This window comes from Tamandua tetradactyla, chromosome 11 (genome assembly GCF_023851605.1).
Source record: "Tamandua tetradactyla isolate mTamTet1 chromosome 11, mTamTet1.pri, whole genome shotgun sequence".
Classification (NCBI taxonomy): Eukaryota; Metazoa; Chordata; class Mammalia; order Pilosa; family Myrmecophagidae; genus Tamandua; species Tamandua tetradactyla.
This window is the reverse complement of record NC_135337.1, coordinates 40116043-40130748: the sequence shown is the minus strand read 5'-3', so window position 1 is coordinate 40130748 and position 14706 is coordinate 40116043. Positions and strand designations below refer to the sequence as shown.

The 14706-nt window shown below is 39.9% G+C and overlaps 1 protein-coding gene and 1 non-coding gene across 7 annotated transcripts in view; one reads left to right on the top strand and one right to left on the bottom strand.

Annotated features, from left to right (window-relative positions):
- The window catches only part of MCOLN2 (mucolipin TRP cation channel 2), a 68028-nt gene that overhangs the window by 16231 nt on the left and 37091 nt on the right, over positions 1-14706 (bottom strand). For all 6 annotated transcript variants that reach the window (XR_013159365.1, XM_077120430.1, XM_077120434.1 and 3 more), the window contains exons 5-8: positions 12461-12545; positions 12271-12367; positions 10411-10510; positions 394-506 (exon numbers count right to left, since the gene is read on the bottom strand). Coding sequence is in view for 5 of the 6 variants with exons in the window: in XM_077120430.1 (XP_076976545.1) it covers positions 394-506; positions 10411-10510; positions 12271-12367; positions 12461-12545 (395 nt within the window). In the remaining variant the exon portion in view is untranslated. The remainder of the gene's footprint in view (positions 1-393; positions 507-10410; positions 10511-12270; positions 12368-12460; positions 12546-14706) is intronic.
- LOC143651092 (U7 small nuclear RNA) lies at positions 1688-1749 on the top strand. The gene has a single exon (XR_013159831.1). It is a non-coding gene; the product is annotated as a U7 small nuclear RNA (small nuclear RNA).

Here is a 14706-nt window from a genome sequence, read left to right as displayed (position 1 = left end):
AAAGCCTGCTGGGGAGGAGAGATGGAAGGAGGGGAGGGGGAGGGAGGACCTGAGGTTTGAAGCTGGGGTTTGCACTACTAAGCTGTGGAGCTTTGCCGAAGTTGCTTAAACCCTGCAGCCCAGTTTCCTCATACCCATTAAAAGGGCAAACACCCCCCACTACCAAACAACAACAACAATCCCCCACTACACCTATAGGATAGGATTGTTATGAGGACTAAACAAGTTCATCACATGTGTTTTGTCAACAGAGGGAGAGGGAAGGGGGAAGGAAAGGGAGGGAGAGGGTGGGAGGCAGCAATTACTCAAGTGAGGATGATGTAATTTCAGCCAGCCACTGTTTGGGAAAAGTGAGAGGGGGTCTGAGAGGGGAGGGGGAAAATGCCAACTTACCTTCCGCAATCTCAGAGCAAGGACAATGGATCTTGTGCACAGAACGAGGGATGCCAAGCAAATCACAATAACAAAGGCATCAAACACCAGGACATACTGAGTATTTTTCTGAACTGAGGAACAAAAACAAATGTTAAACACACCTTACTGAGAAATAATCTCCAAAGAAGGAGGGCAGTCTGAAAAGCAGTTCAAATGGTAAATGTTTTGTCCATGGTTGAAACAAAGTGGTAAACATCAGAAATAAATCATGCTGCATTGATTCCAAAGTCCATAAATAAGGTAAAACATTCCTTGCTGTGAAGAGTTAAGGATTTATAAACATTTGAATTCAATACACTAAAATTTTTCAATAAATTTATAGCATAGAATTCAACAGAGAATGCTCCATTTGAGGTCCACTCAAAAGAGGAGAAATGACTGAGATACTCTCAAGTTTCTTTCACTTAAAAGGCACAGACATCAAGTTCACCACTGATGAGAGAAGAAATCATTTCAAACAAGGCCACTCAGAATCTCCATTTCTGCTTTGCAATCTCACTGTGCACTTCCCACGCAGAGAGTGCCAATCTGATAAGCTTTCTCTGCAGCTGGAACAAAAGCACTCCTTGGACTGGAAGTAAGGAGGACAGCGATGAGCAGATTTTTGTTTCGGAACAAACAGCAGCATGGAGATGCACTGGAGCAGATGAAACTTAGCCTCTCTCCTAATTCCAGCCCATGGCCCACATGTCCCCTGCCCACCTCTGAGGCCTCACCACCTGCTGTTCCATTCTTCCCCTGCCCTTTCTACACTGCTGACATACTCTCTTCCTCCTTCCCTGCTTGTCCCAGACACCCTCCTGCCTCAGGGACTTTACACATGCTGTTCTCTTCCTGGAACAACATCTTCCCCATCCCCTACTCCTATACATATGTTTGAATTATTTCTTTCCAGCCTCAGGGTTCAGATTAAATGTCCCCTTCCTCAGAACAGAATTTCCTAATTCCCACCTCTGTTAGCCCCCTCCCATATTCTTTCATAGCCCTTCTACAGTTATGCAACCAAGGTTCCTTCCACTCTTCTTTTCTTGACAGCTATTGAACTTGTAATTATGTGTTCAAAGGCAGCACAGACTGGCACACAGACCAGTGTGAAGTGAGAAAGGGTTCAGTCCCTGCAGCCATAGTTTGACTATAAGGTCTGCACTCCTAAAAGGTGGAGCTTTGGGGAAGTTGCTTAAACCCTGAATCCAAGTTTCCTCATCCCCTCCTAAAAAATAAACACCCCATGTTAAAAAAAAAAAAGTGCATTTAGTGTTGCACCTCTTTTAGAATTTGTCTAGCAGATTTTCTGGTGCTAGCTGGAAAATCCTCAAAAGAAAAAAAAGAGCAAACACTCCCCTCAAAAACAGGACAACAACAAAAAATAAAATACTTTAACACCATCACATTTGTATTATAGGACTGTTGTGAGGAATAAACAAGTTCATATATGAAAAGCACTCGCACAGCCATAGGCACATAGCAATAGCAAGCACTTCCAGTGGTTACTAATTTATCATTTATGTCAATCTCCCCCACCACATGACTAGCTCTGTGAGGCAGGGACCACATGTGTTTTGTTCACCATGATAGCACCCATGCTTAGCATAATGCTTCAGCATATTTATAAATAAATGAAAAGAATCCGGCAGAACATGAGAAGACTGATTAATCTAAGTTAGAGCTTGGGAAGGCCTGATTTAAGTTAGAAGCAGAGGGAAAGGAGAAGGCACAAAGTCACAAAAGATTACAAAGAAAGTTACAACTTGGTCTCAGTTAGACCTAAGGAAGAAGGAGGAAGGACCTACCAAGAATGGATCCTGGTTTTTGTCTTGGGTAAACTTAGTTCAGTCTGGGCATTCAGGACAGAGAGAGACAGACCTGGCCTGGGGTAGCAGCTGAAGCCACTCAGACCACAGAGACAAAAAGTGGGCAGGGCAGGATTTGTGGGGCATAAGTGATTGAGTATTAGAAGAGATGAGCTCAGGAAAGAGCCTGGGAAGGAAGGCCAGAGGAGGAAGAAACAGTACTGGCGACCTTCAGAGAGGCTCAAAGTCAAAGTGCTCCACGGCGACGTGTGCTGAGGGAAAGCAGCCAAGGAAAGACAGGACAATCCATAAGCGACACTGCAAAAGGGCCTGAGGGTAATGTAGCACACACCCAGTGGGTTAGGAGCAGAGCCGGTTAGTAAATGTAATTCATTGATAGATTATTTAACCTTGCTAAGCTTCAGATTCCTCAGCTGAAAAATGAGGCAAGCAACAATACCTGCTTCCCAGGGCTGTTAAGAGAATTAAATGAAATGATCTATGCAGAGTGTTTACTAGAATAGTGCACCTCATGCTTCATTTACTTTCAGACCTTTTAGACTTAAGAAATTTCAAGGTATTCCAAGACACCATTCTAATGGAAACAACTTTACTAGAAACTAAGACCTTTTTTTTTTTTCGGAAGTGTAGAATGGGGCAGAAGCAATAGGCACAGTTCTCGGGAAAATGGGACCAAAAAGCACATGAAGTGCAAAGATAGCATCCAGAATCTTCCAACATGGCCTATATCTAAAACAAATTCTCTCTAAAAATACTTGCATTGGGCCTTACTTTATGTTGGGAAAACCGAGGCTCAGACCTAGAAAGATAAACCATTCCTCTTAACAAAAAATCCAGTATAACATTCTGCTTTGCTTCTGTTTATTGAGAGGACCAGCTTCATGTGCTAAAAAATTTTTCATAAAAATTTTATGAACACCATAATTGTTTTATTATGCTATTGAAACCAAGTTATTTCCAGCCAGAGCAACATTTCCTATATCTGTGTTTGTAAAGCTCTAGTTCCAAGATGACCCTGTCAATTCCATTAGAGAAATCCGACACAGTATTCAGTCTTTCCAAAGGTTCCTTGAGTCCCATGCACACACCACCACCTGCCTGTCTAACCCTAACCCAGGGCTCCCCAAACTTACTTAACCCCCCTTTCCCTGTCGCACTCATTTACATCACCATCAATGGGGGTACGGGACCCACCCCACCAATATCCCCCAAACCCCTCATCCCCAAATTGCTAGACTTATAAAATCAAGTGAAAGTTAGTGGCACATCCCAAAGGAGCATGAGGTTTGCACGTGAAAATGTTTTGCCTGGAGATACTATGAGTAACGGTGAAAGGGAGAGAGACGCCTTGGGTGAAATGCACGGTGTGAATGAGCCTCAGAACTCTCTGGAACTAGCGTAAGAATGCTACCTGATGTCACCCTTGCCCTTGTCCTACTTCTATTCTCATATATGAAAAAGTCCATTTCTTAAGCTGGTTTCTGAAGTTCAGCTGCTTGAAGTTATCACATAGTATCATTTAGTTTTAAATTTGTGTTTTAATTACAGTATCTGATTTCTTAGGTTGCAGCTCTAGGAGAAGCATATGTAAATTTGAAACTGTTTCTACTTGGGTGTCTAAGAGGTTTGTGTTTCTCCTCTCTAGCCACAAGAGGGAGTGAGCGCTCCTCTTCTCACAGCACAAGGCAAAGAAAAATCCTAAAATTCTAAGAAGCTTTTTGTGGGGAGGAAGTGGTATGAAAACACATTTCACTAATTCACTCAGTCATTTTGATCTTCATGATGACTATATCAAGCCACATTTCGTATTCGAAAAGGTCAACTTTTTCCAGAGACAACGACTGCAACCCATATTTGGACTTGGAAAATTGTGTGTGTGTGTGTGTGTGTGTGTGTGTGTGTGTGTGTGTGTGTGTGTGTGTGTGTGTGTGTGTGTGTGATGGGGAGGGGAAGGGACAGCACAAGAGGGACAGAGAGAAGAAGGAAAGAAAGGGAGAATATATCCACTGGGGAAATCTTAACCACTTTTTTTTATATTTATCTTTTATAATTTATTTATCTTTTATAATTTGGTTTCTTAGGTCAGTTCCAATTTTTAAAATATTTTTTATTGTGGAATATAACATATACAAAAAGCAACAAATTTCAAAGTACATTTTAACAAATAGTTATAGAACAGATTTCAAAGTTTGGTATGGGTTACAGTTCCACAATTTCAGGTTTTTCCTTCTAGCTACTCTAAGACACTGGAGACGAAAAGAAATATCAATATAGTGATTCAGTAGTCATACTCTGTTTTAGTTTGCTAAAACTGATGGAATACAACATACTAGAATTAGAATGGCTTTTAAAAAGGAAATGTGTTAAGTTGCAAGTTCATAGTTCTAAGGCCATAGAAATGTCTGAACTAAGACATCCAGGGAAAGATACTTTACCCCAAAGAAAGGCCAATGGGATCTGTCAGCTGGGAAGGCAGGTGGCTGGCATGTCTGCTGGGACATTTGGCTTTTCATTTCAAACAGCTTCCCTCGGGGTGTTTTCCTTCTGTATCTCCAAACATCTAGGTCTCTTGTTGGTGCGAATGCTTTTTTCAAAATGCTTCTTTCTTAAAGGACTCTGGTAAGCAACCCCACCTTTGAATGGGTGGAGACACAACTCCATGGAAACCCTAATCAAAAGGTCCCACCCACAATTGGGTGGGTCACATCTCCATGGAGAAAAACTTAATAAAAAGATCCCAACAACTGTGAAAACCTTCTGTCGGTTTTCTTTTTATCCAGGGTATGGACAGATGAGTAAAAATATGTATAAAGAATAAATAAATAATAGGGGAGACAAAGGACAAAAATAAATTGGCTAGATGGAAATACTAGTGGTCAATGAGAGGCAAGGGTAAGCGGTATGGTATGATGAGTTTTTTTGTTTTCTTTTTTTTTCCTTTTTTGGAGTGATACAAATGTTCTAAAAAACACAACTATGTGATAATATTGTAAGTCACAGATTGTAAACCATGTATGGAATGTATATGTGTGAAGATTTATCAATAAAAATGTATTTAAAAAAAATCCCACCCAACAATATTGAATAAGAGTTAAAGAACATGGCTTTTCTGGGGTACACAAAAGTTTCAAACCAGCACATAACATTTGTTGAATCCTATCTTCTCTATTATAACTCCTTCTTCTCCTTTGACCCTTCTCCCAATCTTAACGGATATTTGAGCCATGACCATTTTAACTTTTTCATGTTGAAAAGGGGTGTCAAAAATATGGGATAAGGGGATAGAACTAGTTTATGTTTTTGGAGAGGCTATTCCCTCTGGGTTTTAGGACTTACCTGGCCTAAGAACCATCTGAAGGTTATAAATTTCTGGAACGTAAGCTCAGTGTGTGAAACTTTTGCAAATCTCACATAGAGCCCTAGATGTTCTTTAGGGTTAAATGGGAATGATATTGGCTGGGGTTTGACAAACTGTAGGAATTAACAGTATCTAGCTGAAGCTTGCATAAGAGTAGCCTCCAGAATAGCCTCTCAACCCTACCTGAACTCTTAGTCACTAATACCTTATTTTGTTACATTTCTTTTCCCCCTTTTGCTCAGAAAAGCCTTATCAATTCTATGGTGTCGGGGGCAGGCTCATCCCTGGGAGTCATGTTCTATGTAGCCAGGAAGACTTTCACCCCTGGGTGTCATGCCCCATGTAGGGAGGAGGGTAATGATTTTCCTTGCAGAGTTAGGCTTAAAGAGAGAAAGGTTATATATGAGCAATAAAAGAGGCTTTCTGGAAGTAACTCTTAAGCATAATTATAGATAGGCATAGCTTCTCAGCTATAGAAATGTTTTATAAGAGCAACCCTCAAGATCAAGTCTTTGGCCTATTCACATGGGAGTCCTTAATGATTGAGAGAATATTCAGGGTTTCCCAGGTGGGAAAGTTTAATAGTTCCATATTTTTCTCCAGTCCCTCAAGGTACTTTGCCAATACTTTAAAATTATCTACTCAACATACTCTGGAATGTATCAGGTAGAATCATAACTACTTTTTAACAGAAACCAAAGCTGTGATTTCTGACTGGGGAAGTGGAAGACTTATATTTTAAAAACTACAGATTACTGCTGAAAGAAATTAAAGAAGACCAAAGTAAATGAAAAGACATATTATGTCCATGGCGTGGATAATTTAATAGTATAAGACAGCAATACTAAACAGAATAATTTACAGATTCAATGAAATCCCTATCAAAATTCCAGCAGCTTTTTTGCATAAATGAAACAGCCAGTCATCAAATGTTATAGAATTGCGAGGGGGCCCCGAACAGCTAAAACCATCTTGAAAAAGAAGAGAACTGAGGATCCCATACTTACCGATTTCAAAACTTAAATAGGCAGCCACAGTAATCAAAATACTGTAGTACTGACATTGAGATAGACATATAGACCAGTTGGGCAGAACTGAGGGCCTAGAAATGAACCCACACCTCAATAGTCAATTGATTTTCAATAAATGGCACCAAATCCATTCAATAGGGAAAAAAATAGTCTCTTTAACAAATGGTGCTGGGAAAACTGAATATCCAACAATGAAATCTGACCCCTACCTCACACCATATACAAAAATCAGCTCAAAATGGATTAAAGGCCTAAACATAAGAGTTAAAAGCATTTAAAAAAAGGAAAAAAACCTCCTTGTCATGGTATGAAAATGATTTCGTGATATGAGACCAAAAGCATGAGCAACAAAAGGAAAAAAATAGATAAATTGGATTTCATCACAATTTAAAACCTTTGTGAATCAAAGGATGTCATCAAGAAAGTGGAAAGACAACCTATGGAATGGGAGAAAATAATTGCAAGCCATAATATCTGACCAGGATTTAATATCCAGAATATAAAAAGAACTGCTACAACTCACCAACATGTCAAACACCTCAATTAAAAATAAATCAAGGGCTTGAACAGACATTTCTCCAAAGAGAGGGAAACTGGAACCCTTGTACATTGTCGGTAGGAATGTGAAGTGGTAAGGCTGCTGTGGAAAACAGCTTGGCAGTTCTTTAAAAAGCTAAACACAGGAGTACCATATGACTCCACAATTCCACTCCAAGAAATACACCCAAAAGAACTGAAAACAGGAACCTGAACAGATACATGCAGACCAGTGTTCACAGCAGTATTATTCACAACAGCCAAAAGGTGGAAACAACCCATAAGTCCCTCAACAGGTTAAATGGATAAGGAAATGTAGTATATACATATAACAGAATATTATTCTGCCATAAAAGAAATGAAGTTTTGATACCTGCTACAACATGAATGAACCTTGAAATCATTATGTTGAGTGGAATAAGCCAGACACAAAAGGAAAAAATATTGTATAAGCCAACATATATGAAATATCTAGAATAAGCAAATTCATGGAAACAGAAAGTAGATTGCAGGTGATCAGAGGCCAGGGGAAAAAGGGGATAGGGAGTTACTGCTTAATAAGTACAATGTTTCTGATCAGTGTCGTGGAAAGATCTTGGTAACAGATGGTGGTGATGGCAGCGCAATATTATGAATGTAATTAATACTACTGAAATGTATGTTTAAAAATGGTTAAAATAGAAACTTTGTGTTCTACATGTTACCATAGTTTATAAAAACCTATGTATTCTGATCAAAGGCTCATGACAGCTAATGGAACTACTAAAACTACCATCAGAACTGCTATATGGGAATCCTGTATTCTAAGCATGATTTTTCTGTAAACCCACAAGATCGCTAACTAAAAACATTATCATCAGAACCAGTTATACAACTTAAAAGCAATTAAGGCTACAAATTAAATCTAGCTTTTAAAAAAAATCTAAAATAATTAGGAATTACAGGTATTTTACTTTTACTGTGTTCTGATACTCTGGTCAAAAGAAAATTCAGTTAAATAGAACTTTCAAATTAAAAAAAAAAAAATACCGGAAGCACCCCAGGACTGGGCAGGCTTGCTGCCAAAATGGGCAGGGCTGTTTCCAGAGGGTGCACTCTGCTACTGCAACACACCTGGGTGACAACCCAAGGACCCTGAATGCACTTTTCTGCTCCATACACTAGAGGAAAACATGCCCATTAAACCATCCCTGGAGAAGGAACAGGCGATAAAAGATGAAGAGAAAGAAGCGTCAGTTGCTACTGGCCCCATTTTGCTGACATGGAAACTGAGTCTTGAAAGGCAACAACGCCTAATGGAATGCAGTCAAAGTCGAAATTGTAATAAGGAATCAGACATAGGAAAGGGCTAAGGGTTTGCCAGGTCTCTCAATTCAGAGACGTATTGGATGTGACCCAAACTTTCTTATACAGGATAGTCCACAAAAAAATAACTAGTAGGTATTCATTCATATTTAAAATATTTGCCGAGGACATACGAGTGCCAGTGACTTATAGGCATCAAGAATACAGAGCTGAACAAGAGACAAAGAGACAAAACTGCTCCCTTGCTTCACTGCAGGCATAAACAAATTAGACTAGTCACTACCTTAAAAAATTTACAACTTCACAAGAGTCAGGGAGAAAAAGTGTGAGGTGAGGACAGTTAAAGTGTGATAGGAATAAAACTAAAAATGATAGTTAATATTAAGAGAATGCTTATCCAATACAAGGCATTATTAAAAACTCTTGGTATTTCTCATTTTTTACTGTCAAAGGATGGATGACTCAAAGACAGAATCCATTAGAAAAGAAAAAGTTTGTAAAGATCTGAAGGAAATCAGGACTGATTCACCAGGTAAAAGGCAGCTTTTGAAGCTCATTCAGTGGAAGGGGAAGCAAAGAGGCACAGAAGGCTCTGCTTATTTCAGCACATCATGTCCAAGGATGACTGATGGAAGCCCTCCATATTCTTTACCAAAACATGCAGTCTTCAGAATGCTTGCAGCGGCCCCCAATCCTTGTAGAGCCAGATGCTTTGTGTCTGGCCGTAAATTACTAGGCCACGGGAAGTAACTGAACTTTTGGAGAATATCAAGGTGCCACTTCAGGGATACTAACCGACATTTTTCCCACTGAAAAAAGTACATAGGCTACTCTATTTGAACTCTCTCGGTCACTGATACTTGATGAGCGACACTTCTTTTCCCTCTTTTGGTCAGGATGGCATTGTTGATCCCACAGTGCCAGGGCCAGACTCATCCAATAAATTTCCTTTTAAAAGCCCTTTCATTTCTGGTATATTGCATTCCAGAAGTTTTAACAAACTAAAACACTCACTACAGCGTTTTCTTTCTGTTCTCAAGGCACCTAGTAATGCCCAGCTACCCACTCTTGCTCTCAACGCTTTGTTTCACAACTAACCCATTTAGTACTCAACACTCAAGAAGGTAAGTACTATTGTTATCCTCATTGTAGAAAGAGGAACCGAGATAGAGAGAGGTGTCAGTGACTTGGCTGCCTTGGTTTCCAGGGCTGCTATCACAAAATACCACAGTGTTGTGGGCTTAAACAACAGAAGTTATTGGCTCACGGTTTCGAGGCTAGAGGTCCAAAAGTGGGCATCGGCAGGCGGTGCCTTCTCTGAAGTCTGTAACATTCTGGTGGTGGCTTTTGGAAACCAGCCTCTGCCTCCATCACATGCCATCTGCCCTTTTCTATGCCCCCCTGTGGTTCATGTTCCTATATCCAAATTTTCTTTGCTTATACGGACTCCCCTCATACTAGATTAAGGTCCATCCTGATTCAATCTGACCTCATCCAAATAGGACCTCTGAAGATCCTTTTTACGAATGGGTCCATACCTCAGAACCAGGGCTAGGACTGAAGATCCCATTACAGATGAGTTTGCATTCACAGGATTGGGGACTAGGGCTTGATTCAATCTATCACACTGTCCAAGATCACAGGCAAAGGAAACAGAACCAGGATCTGAACCCAGAGCAGCGTGGCTGCTGAGCCCGAGTTCTAACCACCAAGCCATGCTGCCTCTCATAAGAGGCATGTAACAAACATGAGCTGACTGAGCAAAAATGCAAGCTCTGGGACATGCATTACAGAATCTAATGCCCTAAATGTAGTTTTCCTGGAGCCCTTTCTTTCTATCACCATTCAAATATACCACTCAACACCCCAATCACAGAATAAAGTGTTAAAAGTCATCTCTAATCCACAATGAGCAAGCATATAACATACTTACTAGATCCAGATATGTTCAAGTCTTTACATTCTTCAATACTGGCATCGCTGTCAAAATAGATTTTGATTTTGCCACTGTGAGCTTTATTGTCAAAGGTAATCTAGAGACATAAATGTATGAAGATATTACAAGCCAACAGAAAGTATGATTTGTTAAATATATTCTGCTTTAAAAAATTAAGTCATCCCAACAGCTTGCTGATTTAAAGAGATTTATGCAGATGTAAATGTCCTTTGCACGATTTGCTCTCAATGTTCTATCATTCGTGAAAAAATATGATTTAATGGATGAATATATGAGGTTTTTCTAAATCCAGGATTTTATATCTCTGATTCAGAAAAATCCTAGAGCAAGACAAGACAACCAGTCCCAGGAACAAAACCCCCAGTTCTCTAACCTCTGACAAGTGAATATTATGACCTCATTTATTACACCGAATGGAATTCAAAAGCATTTGTTTCAATTTAGTGCTCTGGGTGTGAATCCAGGTATTTACTAGGCAGAAACTGTTTTTCTGTTTGCTTCAAGAGCCATAAGTGATAGTCTCAGAAACAACAAACATTGCTCCAAGGCTGCAGACTGAACTTAAAGATTTCCAAAGGCCCCTAAATCTTCCACATTACTTTTCAATCATGTGAAACATATGAACAACATAGACCAAGTGGTTCCCAGGTTGAATACGTGTCACGGAATCTTAAATATTCGCAGGTAAAGAACTCGGATAACTGAATGCACTGCTGCTCTGTGATCAAACCCACATGCACCTGCATGTGACCCGAGACATCGATATGAGCAAACCAGAAGTTCAAGAAATTAAACCACATGGGCCTCGTTTCTATACCTATAAGCAACCTCTATTAGCCCTGGGCATTCAAGGTCTCCATTTCCCCAGCAGAGTCCCCAAGATTCTTTTCTCAAGCCTTTAGACCCTTAAAGGAAAAAGAAGTCAAAAGAAGAACAAAATGGAAAGCCAATTTTTTTCTAACCCACATTGCTTCCATGACCTAAGAAATCATAAATCCCGTGACTTAAAACCCTGTGACATAAAACCCTACTTTTATTTCTTTATTTACTTGTGTTTCTGTCTGTCTCCTCCACCAGGCTTCCCTAGGGCCTCTGTGTCTCTAGAGCACATGGCTGGGACTCATTAACTATTTGTTGAATACCACTGAATGAAGGCCCCTTCTGAATTACTGTAAGACAGATACATACAACTTTCAGCTTAGCGCTTCAAAAAAACCATTTGTGTAAGGGTGGTTCAGTGGTAGAAGGCTTATCTTCCATGTGGGAGACCTGGTTTCGATTCCCAGAACATGCATCTGCCCTCTCCCCGCCCCCCCCCCCAAAAAAACCAAAAAATAACCATGAAACGTGAAGAAGGTCAGCCAGTGAGTCAACAGCTTGAGTCAACAAGAGACAAAACAGTCTCCTTCTATTGCACTCCCCCCACTTCCCCCCCCCACAAAACAAAACTAATAAGCACTCTTTGCAAAACTGGCCTTCATATCAGGATGGCAATTTCTGCCTCTAGGTTTGAAAACCTGTGCTACATATTTGCAAAGATCTTCCTTTAAAGGTGTAAAACAGTCATTATAACCAATTTTTTTTTTAATATATGAGGACAGTAGGAGGTCATAGTCAATTGTGAAAGCTCCTCTTTTCAACCCAGAAATCTAATTTTAAACACTGCAAAGGGTTCCCTTCATTTTCAGAAGTAATAGCCCCTGAATCAGCAATGCCATCAAGTGTCGTTGAAACTTTGAAACATAACTGCATTTAACTCATCTGTAGGCTGGCGTGTTTGACAAAGGGAACAGAGAAAGATCATAAAAAGTGGCTTAGGTAAACAAAGACACTTACTGTGTTCTGAAAAATAAAGCAGTCTGGTAGCTCACGGGAATGAATTGTCTGTAGGTCAATGCCTTTGAGGCGAAAGGTGATTTCAACTTGTAAGAGCCTGAATTTAAAATATCAGGAGGTATTACAGGATCTGCGTTCTACAGCACTGCTCCCCACACCGTCAGGAGAAGAGACTTAAAAACAAACTTACCGAGAAAATTCTAGTCTGAAGAAGGATGAGTTCTTCCAGTCCTGAGTGTTTCTGGCGAGAACCTGAAGGTCCAAGTGAATACAATCTGGGGCAATGAGAGAACAAGCAGTGATTGCTTCAGGCAAACATCAGATGCTAAAATTAAATGGGCAAAATGTAATCGCAAAGTTTCAAAGTGTGTCCCCACAACGTGCTTATTAGTTACAACGTGCTTATTAGTTACAACGGGAAGAACGATCCTTCCATGAAGAACCTGGCAGATACAGCCACCCTAAGCAAGTGGTCAAAGTTAATATCAATGGATACCAGGTACGTCCGGATTGGAAGCTCTGAGAAGGACACAACCTACGTGGGCGATGTTATTGCCCAAAACACATAACCTCAGCCTGACTGTGAAGAAACAGACAAACCAATGTGAGCAACAGAGCAACGTTCTACTCCTCAAAGATGGAAAGATCATAAAAGCTTGAAAAAGAAAAAAAAAGCCAATTTTGTTTCAGATCAAAAGAGACTAAAAAGACACGACAATACATGAATAAATGCAATATGTGATATTTTGGAACAGAAAAGGAACAAAGCTTTTCTTCTGCTATGAAGGACATTAGGCCAATTGACAAAATGTGAAGTTATAGGGTATCAATGTTAATTCCTAATTTTAAATATTGTACAGGATAATATTCTTAACTGGGGGAAATGCATGCATCAGTATTTAGACGTAATGGAGTATCGTGTCTGCAGCTTACTCTCATACATTTCAGGAGAAATATTTATGTGCAGGAAGAGTGACAAAGCAAATGTGGTAAAATATTAGCATTTGGGAAATCTGGATGAAGGGCAGACAGTAAATCTTTGTGCTATTTTTCAACTTTTCTCTAATGCTTTTCCAAAACGAAAAATAAAAAGAAAATGGAGCTTCACAGTTGTAGTCAGGAAAAAACTAATGATGAGCTGCAAACAAAATAATTATTCCAAGAGCCTCACATAAAAATTAGTATCATTATTAGTATTATTAGCAGTATCATTATTTCTTGCCCTGTAAAACAAGGGCAGGATGCCAAGAACTAGCAAAGGTGAATATCCGTGTTTCAAGGTCACAAAGACTTTATGACAGAACTTGTATGAAAGCAGCATGGCGGACCCTTGCCCATGTTATCGCTGCCCCTTCTTGCTGCCTTTGAAACTGAAAAAGTCTGGGCTTCATGCAGTGCCAGGAATCTTGGCAGGTCAATGGCTGATTCTTTAAGAGTCTTATCCTACAACTGTTTCAAAAAGAACATCAAAAGATCCAGGTTTCCTACCAGACTCATTTATTTGGTAAATGTTTGCCGAAAGCCTTTGTGGACCAGGCACAGTGCTAAGCACTGGAAGGTAAAGCAATGAACAAGACACTTATCAACCATATGTATGTGTGTATATATATATATATATATATATAAGATAATTTCACAGCATACAAAGTACCATGAAGACTGGGTAAAGTGATGGAGAATAACTGGCTGAGGCAGCCCTACTTTGGGACAGGTGATCAAGGAAGGACTCTGAGGTGGTGACTACCATTTGAACTGAAACCTGAGTGAGGAAAAAAAAAAAACTAGCCATGTATAGACCCAAGGGGGTTGCTCCAGGAAGTAAACATGTGAGCACAAAGTGCCCTACGAAACAGAACAGATGCTAAAACAGCCTTTTGTAACACAAGGCTATGAGAGGCTTGGAAAGGCAAGTGGGTAGCTAGCTCCTGTAAGGACTTGTGGATTTTTCTCTAAGTGGAACAGGAATAATGATTTTTAAACCAGGGAAGGATATGCCACAATTTATGTTTTTACAAATATCACTCCAATTGATTTAGGGCAGGGCAGCGGATGGCAAAGTCCAAAGGAGGAGCAGGTACACCTGTCCAAGCCAGAGTCATCTCTTGCTTGGACTACAGTGGTGGCAATGGAAATGGAGAAAGCAATATATTCAACTTAGGAGGTTGAGCAACTGGGAATATTAAGGTATAATATGAAAATGTAGGTACCATTTTCTGAGGTGCGGAAAACAAAGAAAGAAGCAGACTGGGTCTGGAGTGGAGAAACGAGGGAAATTTAAAATGACACATTAGGTTTGAAATCCTTATTAGACCTCACAGGGGGATTGTCCAGTAGCCAGTTGAATATATGATGAAGCTCAAGGAAGAATTCAGGTTAGAGATGTAAATTTGGGTGTCATTAGCATGCACTGCCAGAGAAAAAGGGCACACTTTTCCT